The sequence below is a fragment of the Curcuma longa genome, chromosome 12 (genome assembly GCF_044706935.1).
Source record: "Curcuma longa cultivar G26 ecotype Majalengka, Jawa Barat chromosome 12, ITB_CL_G26_1.1, whole genome shotgun sequence".
NCBI classification, from domain to species: Eukaryota; Viridiplantae; Streptophyta; class Magnoliopsida; order Zingiberales; family Zingiberaceae; genus Curcuma; species Curcuma longa.
In genome coordinates this window covers 1,494,648-1,508,037 of record NC_133872.1, presented here as the reverse complement: position 1 = coordinate 1,508,037, position 13,390 = coordinate 1,494,648, and the positions used below count along the sequence as shown (strand labels likewise).

Genomic DNA, 13,390 nt, shown 5'->3' with positions numbered 1-13,390 from the left:
ACGGTTGATCATGTTGGGATATAATCAAAGTTCTACATTGAAAATACTAGAAAAGATCATGAATTTATGAGATGGAAGATATTTCCATTGGTATGAGTTATTTTGGATTGAACCCAAAAATAAAACCATGAGGACTTAGGTACAATATCATACCATTGTGGAGATATTTTGATTCTATCGGTACTAATAAGTAGTATCAGAGCCATAGTCTATATAGAGACATATTGTGGGGACCCTCAAGAAAAATGAAGGAGGTAGGAGAGGCTCGGACCATGAGGATAATGATAGGGGAGCCCTCAGTAGTGGAGAACCTAAGTATATAGTCAAGTGGGGTAAGAAGTACCTTACTTGGTCTGTTTAGCTAGGTCAAACTAGCCGAAGCTACCTCACCACATCCTAGACTAATTAGATCAAAGTTTTTCTCTAGACTAGCTAAGCATATAATTTTTTGAATCAACTTTATCTTAGAAAATGATCGTTGTTCCAATACCCAAGAAGGTCTCTGTGCCTCGTCACTACTGAGGAGAGGGAGCAGAATGAGCAGAGAGGGAGCAATACGCTGGAGGAGCTCTGGGATGAAAAACCCTAATTGCACGGGGGTACGACGCGCGAGGGGGAAAAAAAAGATCGGGGAAGGGGCTAAATCACGATTTTAGCGACGGAAATAAATCCCGTCGTTATATTAGGGGTTTCTGTGACGATTTTCCGTCGCTAATATTAGCCTATAGCGACGGAAATATATTTCCATCGCTAATTCTGTCGTCGCTAAACCCTGTTTTTTTTTAGTGTATACTTGATGTCTCAACCAATTAATATATTAATCAAATATTGATGAGAGGCCGATTGCACTACACCAACAAACTAACTGAACAAACTGATGATTTACGTTGTAAGAAATCAAAGAAGGCATGTTTTTAATAAATTCAAAAATAAAATTAATATACGTCTTTTAAAAAATTCTGAAAAACCCTTGCTAAAACGTCAAATTAAACTCGGATAAAATCACTGCAAGCTGGAGTAGGTGAACTACCGCTATTAAATAAGAACACGCTTAATGATATATATATATATATGCAAGGGGGAACAAAATTAAGAGCTAAAAAAATTGAAACTCGATCGATCGGTTAATTAGATAGCGGTAGTTAGAAGCTTGCTAGCGAGTGCATGTGATGGTTTTAAGATCGTTAGGTTAACGAGGTTGTTAACTATTTCACATGCCATGCATCATTCATATATTCTTTTCTCTCTCCCTTTTTTTTCATGAATAAGTTAGAAACTTGCATTTTTCTTAATTAATTTGATGAATAAGATAGAAATATTTGTAGTTTGCTAATGCAATTGCAAGTTTCTTTTATTTTTCAGGAAACTATTAATTAAAAGAAGTTTGAAATAATCTTTTCAAGACACCAGAAAAAATTATAAATAATAGTAGCAATGGAATATGAAATGAATAATATCTTTTAAGTTTAGATGTGATAATTGAGCTACAACAAGCTATAATATATATGTACTTCAGAAAACTAGTGGGGGATGAATATTAGCTCTGATCGCTTCGGTGATATTACGCAGCAGCGGAAAACTTAAAGCAAGACCAACAAAACACTAATACATTAATATATGTTTGATTTTATTTGGTTCTTTGTCTCCTAAGACGCACTACGTCCAAAATTTAATTCTAACGACTATCAATATTAGTTGTTTTTCTGTTTGAATTAAATTCAGAAGCGGATAAATCTCTTACAATAATATTACAATTTTCAACACAAGAAACAATAAGAGAGAAGAGACAATATATATGAGTTACACTATTCACACTAGAGCTCTTTATTTTTTCAGTTGAAGATCGTTGATAATAAAAGCCTTTGAACTTAAGTTGAACAGGAGAATCACAACTTAGATGATCATGTAAAAAGATGACTGAAGACTTTTAAACATTTCTCAATCGCGAGTTGCTTTCCACATTTTTTTATCACTTCCAGTCGATTGTTATCATCATCAATTGGCTACTTTGGAGGCTTGACTACTGACACGACTGTCGAACAATCATAGACTCAGATCAATAGCTGATATCATCTTATTTTTTGAATAATAGTCGATTGTATAACTCTCCTAACAATCGAGTGCTAACTATTGATAGAATTGACTGATTTGAGTTTGGAAATATTCTATTACAGGAAATGATTATCTCAGTCGATTGCCACAACATGACAATCGATCGGTAGGATTTACTGTGCACACTCCAAATTCAAATTTACTGTGAAAAATCATATAGTAGTAGAGGCATGAATAAGTTTTAAATTTAGATGTGATAATTGAGCTATACACTAAACAAGCTAAAACATTTATGCACATAAATCATAGAACAGTTAAGTAGTTAATTTAAGCATATTTCCATAAAGCAAATTTATTTCTTCTCTTACATAAATTATAACTACCCATATATAATTACTTTTAAATAGTAATTATTTACTATTTTAATTTTATATCTTCTATAAAGTCCATATTTATAGTTATTCTAATATTGATATTGCATCAATTAGTATTAGAGTGTAAGGTCAGTAATTATAAGAAAAATAATAATTAACTTGAAAGCTTATCTAATTATCTTAATTATAATGTTTCTTTTCATATATAGTTACTTATAACTTGAAAGCTCATCTAATTAAGAAATTAATTTTCTTATTTATTGGATCGTTAAACTCTAATTATTTCATAAAGATTTAGTAATTTTTAATTAGTAAAAAATTCATTTTCTCCGATTCATGGTCGGTCCAAATCTGGACATTCGGAGTCGGATTCGGGTTCGGTTAGTTTCAACGCCCGAAAAGCGCGGGTCTCCAGGAAAGCCGCGCGAACGGAACTCGCGGATCGAGCTCAAACAAACCATTCCCCTTGCCAAACGCGAGCAGACCATCGCGCTTCACTCGCATCGATCGCGTCGAGGAGAGGTTCCCGCCTTGGTGGAAGACGCAAGGAGAAAGGTCGATCCTCGGCTCCGACCCTAGGAAAGGAAGGATGGAGAAAGAGCTGTTGACGAGGCTGGAGTCCGCCGTGGCGCGGCTGGAGGTGCTCTCCGTCGCGCCACCCGCCCCCAAGGCGTCGTCCAGAGGCATTTCCCACGACGCGGCGCTGGATCCGTCCATCGCCGCGCTCGACGACCTCGTTTCGGGTTTCTTGGGACGGGTCTTGGAAGCCGCGGGTAAGATCGGTGGGGAGGTTCTCTACGCGACGAAGGTGGTGGAGGAGGCGTTCTCGGTGCTTAAGCTGCTTATCATCGATTCCCAGAACTGCCAGGTCGGTCTGCATCCAACACAGTTTCTATTTACTGTTTCCTGATCGCTCTCCATTGCATTCCATTTTTCTTCAAGTGTGTATAAGTTATGTATCTGTTCACTTTTCTTCATTTGTTTTTTTGGAATTCATATAATTTTATGTTCTTTTTGTTTGTGTTGAGTGATTACTCTTGTGCCATCAGGAACACTGGCAAGGTGAGATTTTTTTTTTCAATAATGTATGCAATGATAAATTGTGAACACCTTTCCTGAATATTAAAAAAAATATATTTTTTTATTATATTGAAATCGAAATTTTTTAAGGTCAATCGATCCCCACGTTCTTCCATATGACTTCACCTCTGATAGTGAAACCTGAGGGAAGATTCTTGCTGTCTTTGCAGAATGGAACACAAATTAGTCTATTTATTTTGTTTCTTCTGAATTGTTGAAGACAGTCTAAGAAACATTATTTGCAATGTATATTTGCATCGATGACCTACAACAAATTAACTAGATCCAATTTTGACAATATAAGTTATTGACTGGTGCTTGCCTGAGTCTGCTATGTTTTTCTGGTGTAAAAGGTTCTTAGTTGCTCAGTTTTACAGCTTCAAATGACTGAGAATGTAAATTATAGTGTTATACATTTGAAAATATTTCTATATGGGAATCAAAGTGATATTGTACCAATAGTTTTTGTCCCTTCTGTATACACTATATACTATTTCTACTACCTCAATACAACATTTTGCCCTGTAACTTGGCATTTAGCTTCAATTTTCAGATTCATTTCTTACTAACTTCTTCCATGCATTTTACATTCCTTATTTTCTATTAGTTTAGTCAAATATTTTTTCCTTGTGAGTGTGGGCTTTCTCTATAATCTATCTAGTTGCTAGATTTCCATGGAGCTTAGAAATTTCAGTCAATGCCTGTAGAATCCAGGTGTTGCTGGTATGGCAAATTTTTTGAAGCCGCTTAATAATGTGATTGCCAAAGCCAATCACCTGACAGAAGGAAAACGATCTGAATATTTCAACCATTTGAAGGCAGTTGCTGATGGTTTAACAGCTCTGGCTTGGATAGGTTACACAGGAAAAGATTGTGGTTAGTGTACTAGTATTCCTTGTTCTTGTGGCGTATATACTAATTTCTCAACAAATGATTCTTGACTCAATCCTTAAATATGCAAACATCCAGGCATGAGAATGCCAATTGCACACGTGGAAGAAAGCTGGCAGATGGCAGAATTCTACAGTAATAAGGTAAGAATAGAGCTGAAAACTTGGTGTATATAGCAATCACTGACAAAGACTTTTTAGATTAAGAATCAAGATTCATTTATTTCATCATTCTCTATTTCCTTTTATGGTTAACATGGATAGTTGAAGTTTGTTTGGGGATGGAAAATTTCTTTGGATAAGCCATAAGCTAAAGCAGTCAGATTTGCACATAAAGTTTTTTTATGAATAAAAAGGGATTTGAACTATAGAAAGTATACATTCATTTTGTGTTCCCTATCTCTCATATTTTCAAGAATCCTACTACTACGATGGGGAAGCATATCAATGTGCTTTGTGATATATATATTGCTTCCTATTCTTATGGAATTAGTATCCATGCTATTTTAGTGTGTGGTTGTTTATAGTCAAATTAGTAGTTCTATCTTCATAATCTATTGAACCCCAATATTTGACAATCAAAGGTTGATTTTAGTGATTGACAAAGTGGCCAACAAGTGCTGTATCTTCTGCAATTAGAAAAATACACAACCATTTGTTCACATAAACCCTATTGATGAGAACTTCTGATGGACTCTCCAATTTATCACACCTCCCTTAGCTTTTGTTTGCCACAACAGTCCTAAACAGAATCGACAATTTTGCATGACTGATAAGCCTTAGCCACTTTCAATGAATTGTTTATCCAATACCTGTCTAAATCCAGTATGTTATACTTTGCAAAAGTAGTTTTGTTGAAGTCCTAACACTAAGTTTATTTAGTTCCTAACCTAGTCCAGGCTCATCGAGTCCTATAATTTTATAACTATAATCTAATGCATGACTCAATATATTAGTCTATAAGTCATAGACTTAACAAATATAGTACGACAAATTTCTATGTTCTTCTTTTTGATAAGGGAATTTCTTATTCCTTTACCAGTTACCTCACTATAATCGTCTTGTTATAATCTATTTATCACCTAGTGGGTTTTATTCATCAATTTCGTTATATTCGAGTGAAATGATATCCCCTTTTGAATATTTAGATTCTTGTGGAGTACAAGAACAAGGAACCAGAACATATAAATTGGGCAAAATCATTGAAGGAGTTGTATTTACCTGGCTTGCATGACTATGTAAAGAACTTCTATCCCTTGGGTCCTGCTTGGGGTACAGCTGTGTCTACGTTGCCATCATCTTCTTCAAGCTTAAAAGCTCCTACACCAAACACCCCTAGTGCACCACCACCTCCAACAGGTTCACTTATTTCCTCAGGAACTGTACAATCACGTCCTAGAGAAGGAATGTCTGCTGTCTTTGCAGAAATCAGCTCAGGAAAATCAGTAACTAGTGGTACATTGTTTAAAGTCTCAGTTTTTGTTTTCCCATTTCCTTAACCTGGTGATAGCCCAATGTACTGATTTTGTTCCCTATTTCTTAGGCCTGAGAAAAGTTACAGATGATATGAAGAGTAAAAACCGAGTTGATAGAACTGGTGTAGTGGTGTCAGCTGAAAAAGGCAGTCATGCCAGTTCCATTACAAACGCCAAAGTACCCCCCAAGTTGGAGCTCCAAATGGGACGCAAGTGAGGCTAGCTTCAACTTCCTAAATTTCTCAATCTTTAGCTTTACTAGTTTTCAGTTTCCTTGTCTTTCTATGTTCAACATTTTTTCTTGGAAATTCTTGTTTAAAATATATTTTGGGCAGGTGGGCAGTTGAAAATCACATTGGAAATAAGAACTTGATTATTGAAGACTGCGACACAAAGCAATCTGTATACATATATGGGTGCAAGGATTCAGTTTTACAAGTCAAAGGCAATTCTTCATTTTTTTATCTTGAGTTTTGGTGTAATTTGCTATAATTTATACATATAGAAACGTAATATAGTCCCATTTTGATATTTATTTATTTATTTGCACCCTGTTTTGCAGGAAAAGTGAACAACATAACTGTTGATAAATGCACCAAGATGGGGGTCTTGTTCACGGTTAGTACAAAATGTGCTTGTGCATAAACTTCCTCAATCACCTTGTATCAATACAACAATGGAGATATGGTGTTTTATTTATTTATTTATTCTTCTTGCTTGTCTTTAGGAGGTTGTAGCTGCTTTTGAAATTGTGAATTGCGATGGTGTTGAAGTGCAATGTCAGGTACGATAACATTTTTTGTGTTTTTTTTTGGATTTCCAGAAGCTGGAATTATTAAAGTGTATTACATTGGGATCACTTCTAGAAAATTGGGGGTTGGATCAGAATAGTCAGACTGAGCATTTTATACTGATGGATTCATCAAACATAAATAAAAACATGTGAAATAAAAATTCAACAATAGAAAAACATAAAATAAGAAACTAAAGCAAAACATCTGCGTTCTAGCTTGAGGAATGTTGGATAAGCTTTATACATGTTAGAGGGGTGATATTGCCTATGACAATATTCCATCATTGACTGTCTGTATATTTTGGTAAATGCAGCTGCATATCCCATGTTTTAGTTTGCCAGTTCTAGAAATGATAAATTTCAAAGTCGTTTTGTTATTTCTTTTAGTGCTGTAGAAACTTGATCCATTCATCCTATATTTGAATTTGCTCCACTCCTGAAACATACTAAGAAGAACGCATGTAGTAGAGACAAGTTTTATGGCTTCATAATGATAATAAAACCAATACATATAATTCGTAATTATAACTGGAAGCCAATTGAGTAGATTTCTTAAACATTTGCACTGTAGATCCCTTCCTGACTGTCTTTAGTTTTCTAGTTTACTAGTATTGTTATGTTGTCACTTTTCTGAATTATGCTTTTGTATCCAGTGTTCTGCACCAACTATATCGATAGACAATACTTCTGGCTGCCAATTGTATCTGAGCAGTGATTCACTTGGAGCTTCTATAACTACAGCTAAGTCAAGTGACATTAATGTATTGGTCCCAGGCGCTGGTCCTGATAATGACTGGGTAAGATTCTTCAATTTCTTGATGTTCCAGCTATTCCAATGTAATTATATTTTTGTCTTATTTTACTACCTCTTTCTTTATTGAGTTTCAATTGCAAGTTTGAAAATTGAACTTAAATTCAATACCAAGTTGCTTTCCCAACAACCTCTATAGTATTTTTTTTTTTTGCTGATTCTGCTTAATTTTAGAAATAATTAAGACATCTCTGATAAAAAAACATATTGGTCAAATTATGTTTTCCTTGTACAATAGTGAGAAGTTCCCTTTTTCTTCAATAAGAGTGTGTTTCTTACTTGGTTATATTCATTGTTAATGGGAGCTCATAAAGAATCAGGATTTTTCATCCAACCCTTGTTCCAGGATTTTATAGTAGGACTTTGTTTAGCAATTTATTCTGAGTTAGATATTTATTTGATATCTTACCTAGCAAGTTGTATCTATATCAACCATTATTTCGATCATCTTTTGTAGTTCACACAAAAGCTGTAGTCATGATAAGTCTTAAAAATCAATAGCCATAAACAATGTGAAAGATTGTTTTACCACTATAATTTTTTATACTTATTCAAGTCTTAAAATCAATAGCTAAGTTTCTATACTCATAGTCTAGAGTCGAATCAACTCGAAGAAGATTAGAAGATGAACACTGTGTTTCATTCATACCTGTATTTCTAATATTCTCCTAATGATTGTTGTAGGTAGAGCACCCCTTGCCCCAGCAGTTTATCCACACTTACAAAGATGGCCAGTTCACAACATCACCAGTCTCTCATTCTGGAGCTTGAACATTTTTTTTTTACTACGCCCCTCGGAAATAACACGTATTCTGGATTTGTTGGGAGTTCAATTACCCAACACATCAATTGTTGGTCGATCAATCCGGACATATCATTTTGTTTATGAACTGTTTTTTATTTTGTCCGTGGAGGAGAAATCTTCTGTTTCAGGACGAGCATACCATTCCCTGTACTTTCTCAGAGCTGCTCTTTTCCCATTTTGGCATTTTATTGTTTTGTTTTAATGGTTGAAGTTTTTTGCTTGTGATCGTGGTGGTTTAATGGATTGCTTTTATTGAAAAATCACGTGTAAAGAAATAAGTAATCGATCAAATCCACCCAACTGGTGACTAAATCCGGCAAATCCAATGTTATGGACATCCTCACCTGAGATAAGGAAGTCAGACCTTGTCCCACGGGAAAAGAGATACATCAGAACGAAGAGATGAATATAATCTCCCGACTCATCAGTCATCCTTGAAGCTCGACTCATCAGTTATCTTTGAAGTCCAATTGACCGGTTGTCCTAGGAGTCCGACTCACCAGTCGTCCTAAGAGTTTGACTCTTAGGTGATTCGGCTTTCTCAATCCAACACCCCCTTGCCTTAGCAAGTTGAACCCTCTGATACCCAATAACAACATGAGTAACATGTGGATTGGTATAGTATGTGTAGGTCACATGATGCACTAAGCGACGTCCCCACGATTTGTGATTAATGTATAATCTTTTACGATATGAGATGTAAATGATGGGACATTTTTTCTACTGCGGACCTGACACTCTGCCCTTGATACATCCTATAAAAGGAGTCTTCCCTTGTGAATGAAGGTACAAAACATTTATTCTCACTTTTTTCCTAACCTCAACTACTATTCCTCTTGAAGAATCCTCCGTCGGATGTCTAACTTGGACGTCGGAATGGCTGAGCTAGAAACCTCTGATCTCCATTCTAACCTTTTATTTTTTACTCTTAAGATTCATAAGCTCTCTAGGCGTCTCTCTCCTTTCAAATTCTTAGGAGATCTAGTCATCCCTGAGGCTAATCGCCTGATGACTCATCTCGTAGCGATATCACGCAAGAACACCAAGTCCTCGGGTTACACAGTGCATGTTAAGAAAATAAATAAGGGAGTCGAGGACACACAAAGAGGATAAAATTAAAATTTTCAGACACACTTCATTGATAAAGAAGTAGCCTATTTATAGGCTAATACATAATACTAATGACCCACTAACTCCACTAACACCTCAACGTTAACCACTAACTTCACATTACAATCATTTCCTATTATTTCTCATCCACTAACTCAATTACAACCAAATACATTGAATATGGACACTTTCTATAATCACTTTCATCCTTAATTAAAATGTGATAACTCATCAACTCACTAACATTATTAATTTTATTAACAATGCAATGGTAAATACATTTTGGGGCTCCTCTTCAAGCACTTAGGGTTCGAAATTCACAAATCATTGAGACAGTTGAATCACTGTTACGTTGGGTCATTGTGTGTGGATTGTTATTTGTGTTTTTGAATTTAATTTATTTTGATTTTGATGGTAGAGGGATAATTTTAATGGGCTGGGCCGGTCGCCTCTCATTATAAAATCCTACAAATCCAAAGCCGCTCCATCTCCCGCTTCCACTATGCCATTCCCGTTCCGCCTCAGCTCTTGTCGCAGCAGAAACTACCCCCATTGCCGAATCCAACCTCAACCGGAAGGAGGACTCGAGTTCCCCTCCCTCGTCGCCCACCTCGTCCTCGCCCATTCCGGCGACCACATCACCTTGTCCAGCCGCCTCCCCGCCTCCCCGTGGCAGCCCCACCTCGTTGACCGCGTCCTCAAGCTTCTCTGGAACGATGGTCCCCGCGCCCTCCTCTTCTTCCGCGCCCTCCTCCTCCTCCCCTCCTTTCGCCCCGCCGCCTCCTCCTTCGACCACGCCGTGGACCTCGCCGCGCGCCTCCGCGACCGCCGCGTCGTCGCCTCCCTCCTCTCCCGCCGCGCCCGCCTCGCCATCCCCCCTTCGCCACGCACTTTCGCCATCCTCTTCGAGCGCCACGTCGGCGCCGGCAAGCCCGAACGCGCCCTGCGCACCTTCCTCTCCATGCACCACCAAGGGTGCCCCCAGGACCTTTCCTCCTTCAACACGCTCCTCGACGCCCTCTGCAAGTCCCGCCGCGTCCAACAGGCCACCTCCCTTCTCAAGGTCTTCCGCGGCCGGTTTCGCCCTGACGCCGTGACCTACAACATCATCGCGGACGGATGGTGTCGGATCAAGCGCACTCCCAAAGCGCTCGAGGTGCTGCGTGAGATGGTGGACTCCGGGATCGAGCCGACGAAGAACACTTACAACATTCTGCTTAAGGGGTTCTTCAGGACAGGGCAGGTGAATGAGGCGATGCAATTCTTCAAGCAGATGAAGAAGAGAGGACGCAGGGGTGGTCCTGGTGATTTGGAATGCCGGCCTGATGTCTTCTCGTACACTACGATGGTGCATGGGCTTGGCTTTGCCGGGCTGCTACAAAAAGCTCGCAAGGTGTTCGATGAAATGATTTCCGAGGGCTGCTTGCCTTCAGTGGCAACATACAATGCGTTGATCCAGGTAAATTGCATAAAGGGCTGTGTTAAAGATGCCATCTTGTTGTTTGATGAAATGGCGAGGAAGGGTTACACTCCTAATACAATTACTTACAATCTGCTGATTCGAGGGCTTTGCCATGCCGGGGAGATGAATGAAGCGATGGATTTTTTCCAAAGGATGAAGCATGACAACTGCGAGCCAAATGTGCAGACGTTTAACCTTTTGATAAGGCATTGGCTCGAGGAGGGCGAGTTTGAGAAAGGCCTGGAGCTGTTTAGGAGAATGCACGAGCAGGAGCGCTGTTTGCCAAATCTGGACACTTATAATGTGATTATAAGTGCAATGTTCTCGAGGAGACGGCCTGAGGACATGCTACTAGCTGGGAAGATGGTGATGGAGATGGTGGAGAGGGGTCATTTGCCTAGGAAGTTCATGTTCAATCGTGTCTTGAATGGTCTGTTAGTAACTGGGAATCAGGAGTTTGCCAAAGGTCTTCTGAGATTGCAGGAGAAACATAAATGCCTTGATCGGCATATTAGATTGTGACAGCAAATGGAGCATTAATCAATTCAATCAATCAATTAATGTAAGCACCCAGGCGAATTTCAATCAAGCCAGAAGCCAGAAATCTTTGTGCCGCTTGGTGGTGATCAAGTAGCCGCCGCCTCTCCTGCTCTTCCTCCTCACCGCCACCGCCATGCACGTCGCATTCTGCACGCAGTAGTCAGCGACGCTGCCGGAGATCTTGTTGCCGGCCCAGAGCATGACCAGTCTCCACGTGAAGGACCTCCTCTTCTGCCCCATTACCAAGAGGGAGGCCCCTTGCTTTCTCGCCTCTTCCACGATCGCCGCCCCTCGCTCCGTCGCTTCCACCACCGATACCTCTACAGCAACCTGACGCACATTAAAAAACAAAACAAAACTTTCACGGAAGACTTGGAAACGTTCTCATCATCGGCAGAGCTGGTCACTCCGCCTCTGCTAAAGCATAAATTTTAGTTGCATGATAAAGGACAGAGTGTTTTTAGTTATTCAGGAACAGAACACCTTTTTTTCTTTTCACTAACCTCTGGTTTTTTGGCTTGGCAAATGTTTTTCATGGAATGGAGGAGCTCATGAGACTTGGAATCGCTCGATCGATCGCCTGCAAACGTCGTAGATTTTGGTTACTCCTGTGCTCGCTCCAATTCTCATCAAATCCACTTCTCACCGTGCTTGGAGGATGGTTTGACGGCGTTGACGAGGACGACGCAGTCGCTGGTCTGCACCGCGTGGGAGAGCGCCCAGAGCATCGCCGTTTTGGATTCCGGGCTGGTGTCCACCACGATCATGATCCTCCTCCGGCCGATCGCGGCGACCTCAGCCTCTTCTTCAGCGGGCTCGGGCTCGGGCTCCACCGCATTGTCGGTCGGAGGAGGAGGCGGCTTGCTCTCGCCGGGCGGCGGGGAGCGGACCCTGACGCGGCCGGCGATGCGGTTGAAGCAGAAGCCGGGCAGGCGGGGGCTGGTCCTGCTGCTGCGGCCCATCGTCGCGGATGCCCGTTTGGGTGAATGAAGAGGGAGGGATGCGATTGGCGAGGGAGGAAAAAGGGAAAGGGAGCAGGTGGGGCGATGGTCCACCTCGAAGCTGCTTTGGGCAAGGCCGGTCATGGTGTCGCCTAAGCGAGGCTCTGCTAGCTGCCTCGTCGCTTTTTTCTTGATGCCGCCCATCACGTAGGGCTCATGATTATGAATCTCCCCCGGCTAAATGGCGACTGGATTCGGGTCAAGATTTTACAGTGCCACCCGAATCCTAACCAGTAGTCTTTAGGGAAAGAGAGATGGTTGAAAGAGATACACCTTCAAAATGTATTTTTCTTTAATAATATTTAAAATTTACAATAAGTTACACGACTATGATTAATTACAGCAAAGGTGGAATCTAAGTTAGGCGACTAAAATTTATTACAGTAAAATAGGAATTTATCATCCCAACAATTCTACGATCATCTATGAAGAGATAAATCGAAAAATTATAGTTGATCACTATGGGGAGGACATTGTCTCGGTGATGTGGCGGAGCTTGATTAGTTTTATGTGGCAGCAAAAGTCAAAGAGCAGGCTGATATGTCAAGTCAGAAAGTCAATAATCAACCTTAGGTGGACTATCACCCTCATCCCAATCTCGACCATCTCAATCTCTCGGGCATTCCGACCTTGATCATCTCGATCTTTCAACTATTCTCGATCTTCACCATCTCAGTCTCTCGGCCCTCGACCTCGACCTCAACCATCTTGGTCTCTCGGTCTCTTGGCCATCCCGATCTCGACTATCTCAGTCTCTCGATCTCTTGGCTATCCCGATCTTGATCATCTTGACCTCCACTATTCACTATCTCGGTCTCTCGGCCATCTTGAGCCTCGAGTATCTCGATCTCTTAGTCATCCCGATCTCGACCATCTTGGTCTGTCCCACCTCGACCTAGAAGTTACCAAAATCCCTCAACCATGTAAGCCTTGCCAAAGGATCAAGACGGTTACAAGATTGTCAAACTTGATTCCTTAGATCTCCTCGTGTATGTGC

At 40.1% G+C, this 13,390-nt stretch overlaps 3 protein-coding genes across 3 annotated transcripts; 2 read left to right on the top strand and 1 right to left on the bottom strand.

The window, feature by feature from the left end:
* Nucleotides 1-3,015: 3,015 nt before the first annotated feature.
* On the top strand, nucleotides 3,016-8,430 carry LOC141843224 (cyclase-associated protein 1-like). The gene is made up of 10 exons (XM_074731270.1): nucleotides 3,016-3,294; nucleotides 4,214-4,382; nucleotides 4,476-4,540; nucleotides 5,545-5,851; nucleotides 5,940-6,084; nucleotides 6,207-6,316; nucleotides 6,434-6,489; nucleotides 6,599-6,655; nucleotides 7,318-7,461; nucleotides 8,160-8,430. The coding sequence occupies exons 1-10, from the start codon at nucleotides 3,016-3,018 to the stop codon at nucleotides 8,244-8,246; spliced, it is 1,419 nt and encodes a 472-aa protein (XP_074587371.1). The 3' UTR covers nucleotides 8,247-8,430.
* Nucleotides 8,431-9,892: 1,462 nt separating this feature from the next.
* On the top strand, nucleotides 9,893-11,432 carry LOC141843403 (pentatricopeptide repeat-containing protein At1g74900, mitochondrial). The gene has a single exon (XM_074731472.1). It carries the CDS (start codon nucleotides 9,893-9,895, stop codon nucleotides 11,372-11,374), a length of 1,482 nt encoding a protein of 493 aa, XP_074587573.1. The 3' UTR covers nucleotides 11,375-11,432.
* On the bottom strand, nucleotides 11,432-12,354 carry LOC141843602 (universal stress protein PHOS32-like). Its single transcript, XM_074731654.1, has 3 exons — nucleotides 12,039-12,354; nucleotides 11,896-11,972; nucleotides 11,432-11,722 (listed from the first exon to the last, which is right to left on the bottom strand). The coding sequence occupies exons 1-3, from the start codon at nucleotides 12,352-12,354 to the stop codon at nucleotides 11,438-11,440; spliced, it is 678 nt and encodes a 225-aa protein (XP_074587755.1). The 3' UTR covers nucleotides 11,432-11,437.
* Between the last annotated feature and the right edge of the window lie 1,036 nt (nucleotides 12,355-13,390).

What these genes read in the sequence shown, in the direction of transcription:
- LOC141843224 (XM_074731270.1), top strand. Translation starts at nt 3,016, where the DNA reads ATGGAGAAAGAGCTGTTGACGAGGCTGGAGTCCGCCGTGGCGCGGCTG. An exon ending in AGGAAAATCAGTAACTAGTG is followed by an intron (nt 5,852 to 5,939) that starts GTACATTGTTTA and finishes CCTATTTCTTAG; the next exon opens with GCCTGAGAAAAGTTACAGAT. An exon ending in AGATGGGGGTCTTGTTCACG is followed by an intron (nt 6,490 to 6,598) that starts GTTAGTACAAAA and finishes GCTTGTCTTTAG; the next exon opens with GAGGTTGTAGCTGCTTTTGA.
- LOC141843403 (XM_074731472.1), top strand. Translation starts at nt 9,893, where the DNA reads ATGCCATTCCCGTTCCGCCTCAGCTCTTGTCGCAGCAGAAACTACCCC.
- LOC141843602 (XM_074731654.1), bottom strand. Translation starts at nt 12,354, where the DNA reads ATGGGCCGCAGCAGCAGGACCAGCCCCCGCCTGCCCGGCTTCTGCTTC. An exon ending in CAAACCATCCTCCAAGCACG is followed by an intron (nt 11,973 to 12,038) that starts GTGAGAAGTGGA and finishes CGACGTTTGCAG; the next exon opens with GCGATCGATCGAGCGATTCC. An exon ending in GCCAAGCCAAAAAACCAGAG is followed by an intron (nt 11,723 to 11,895) that starts GTTAGTGAAAAG and finishes AATGTGCGTCAG; the next exon opens with GTTGCTGTAGAGGTATCGGT.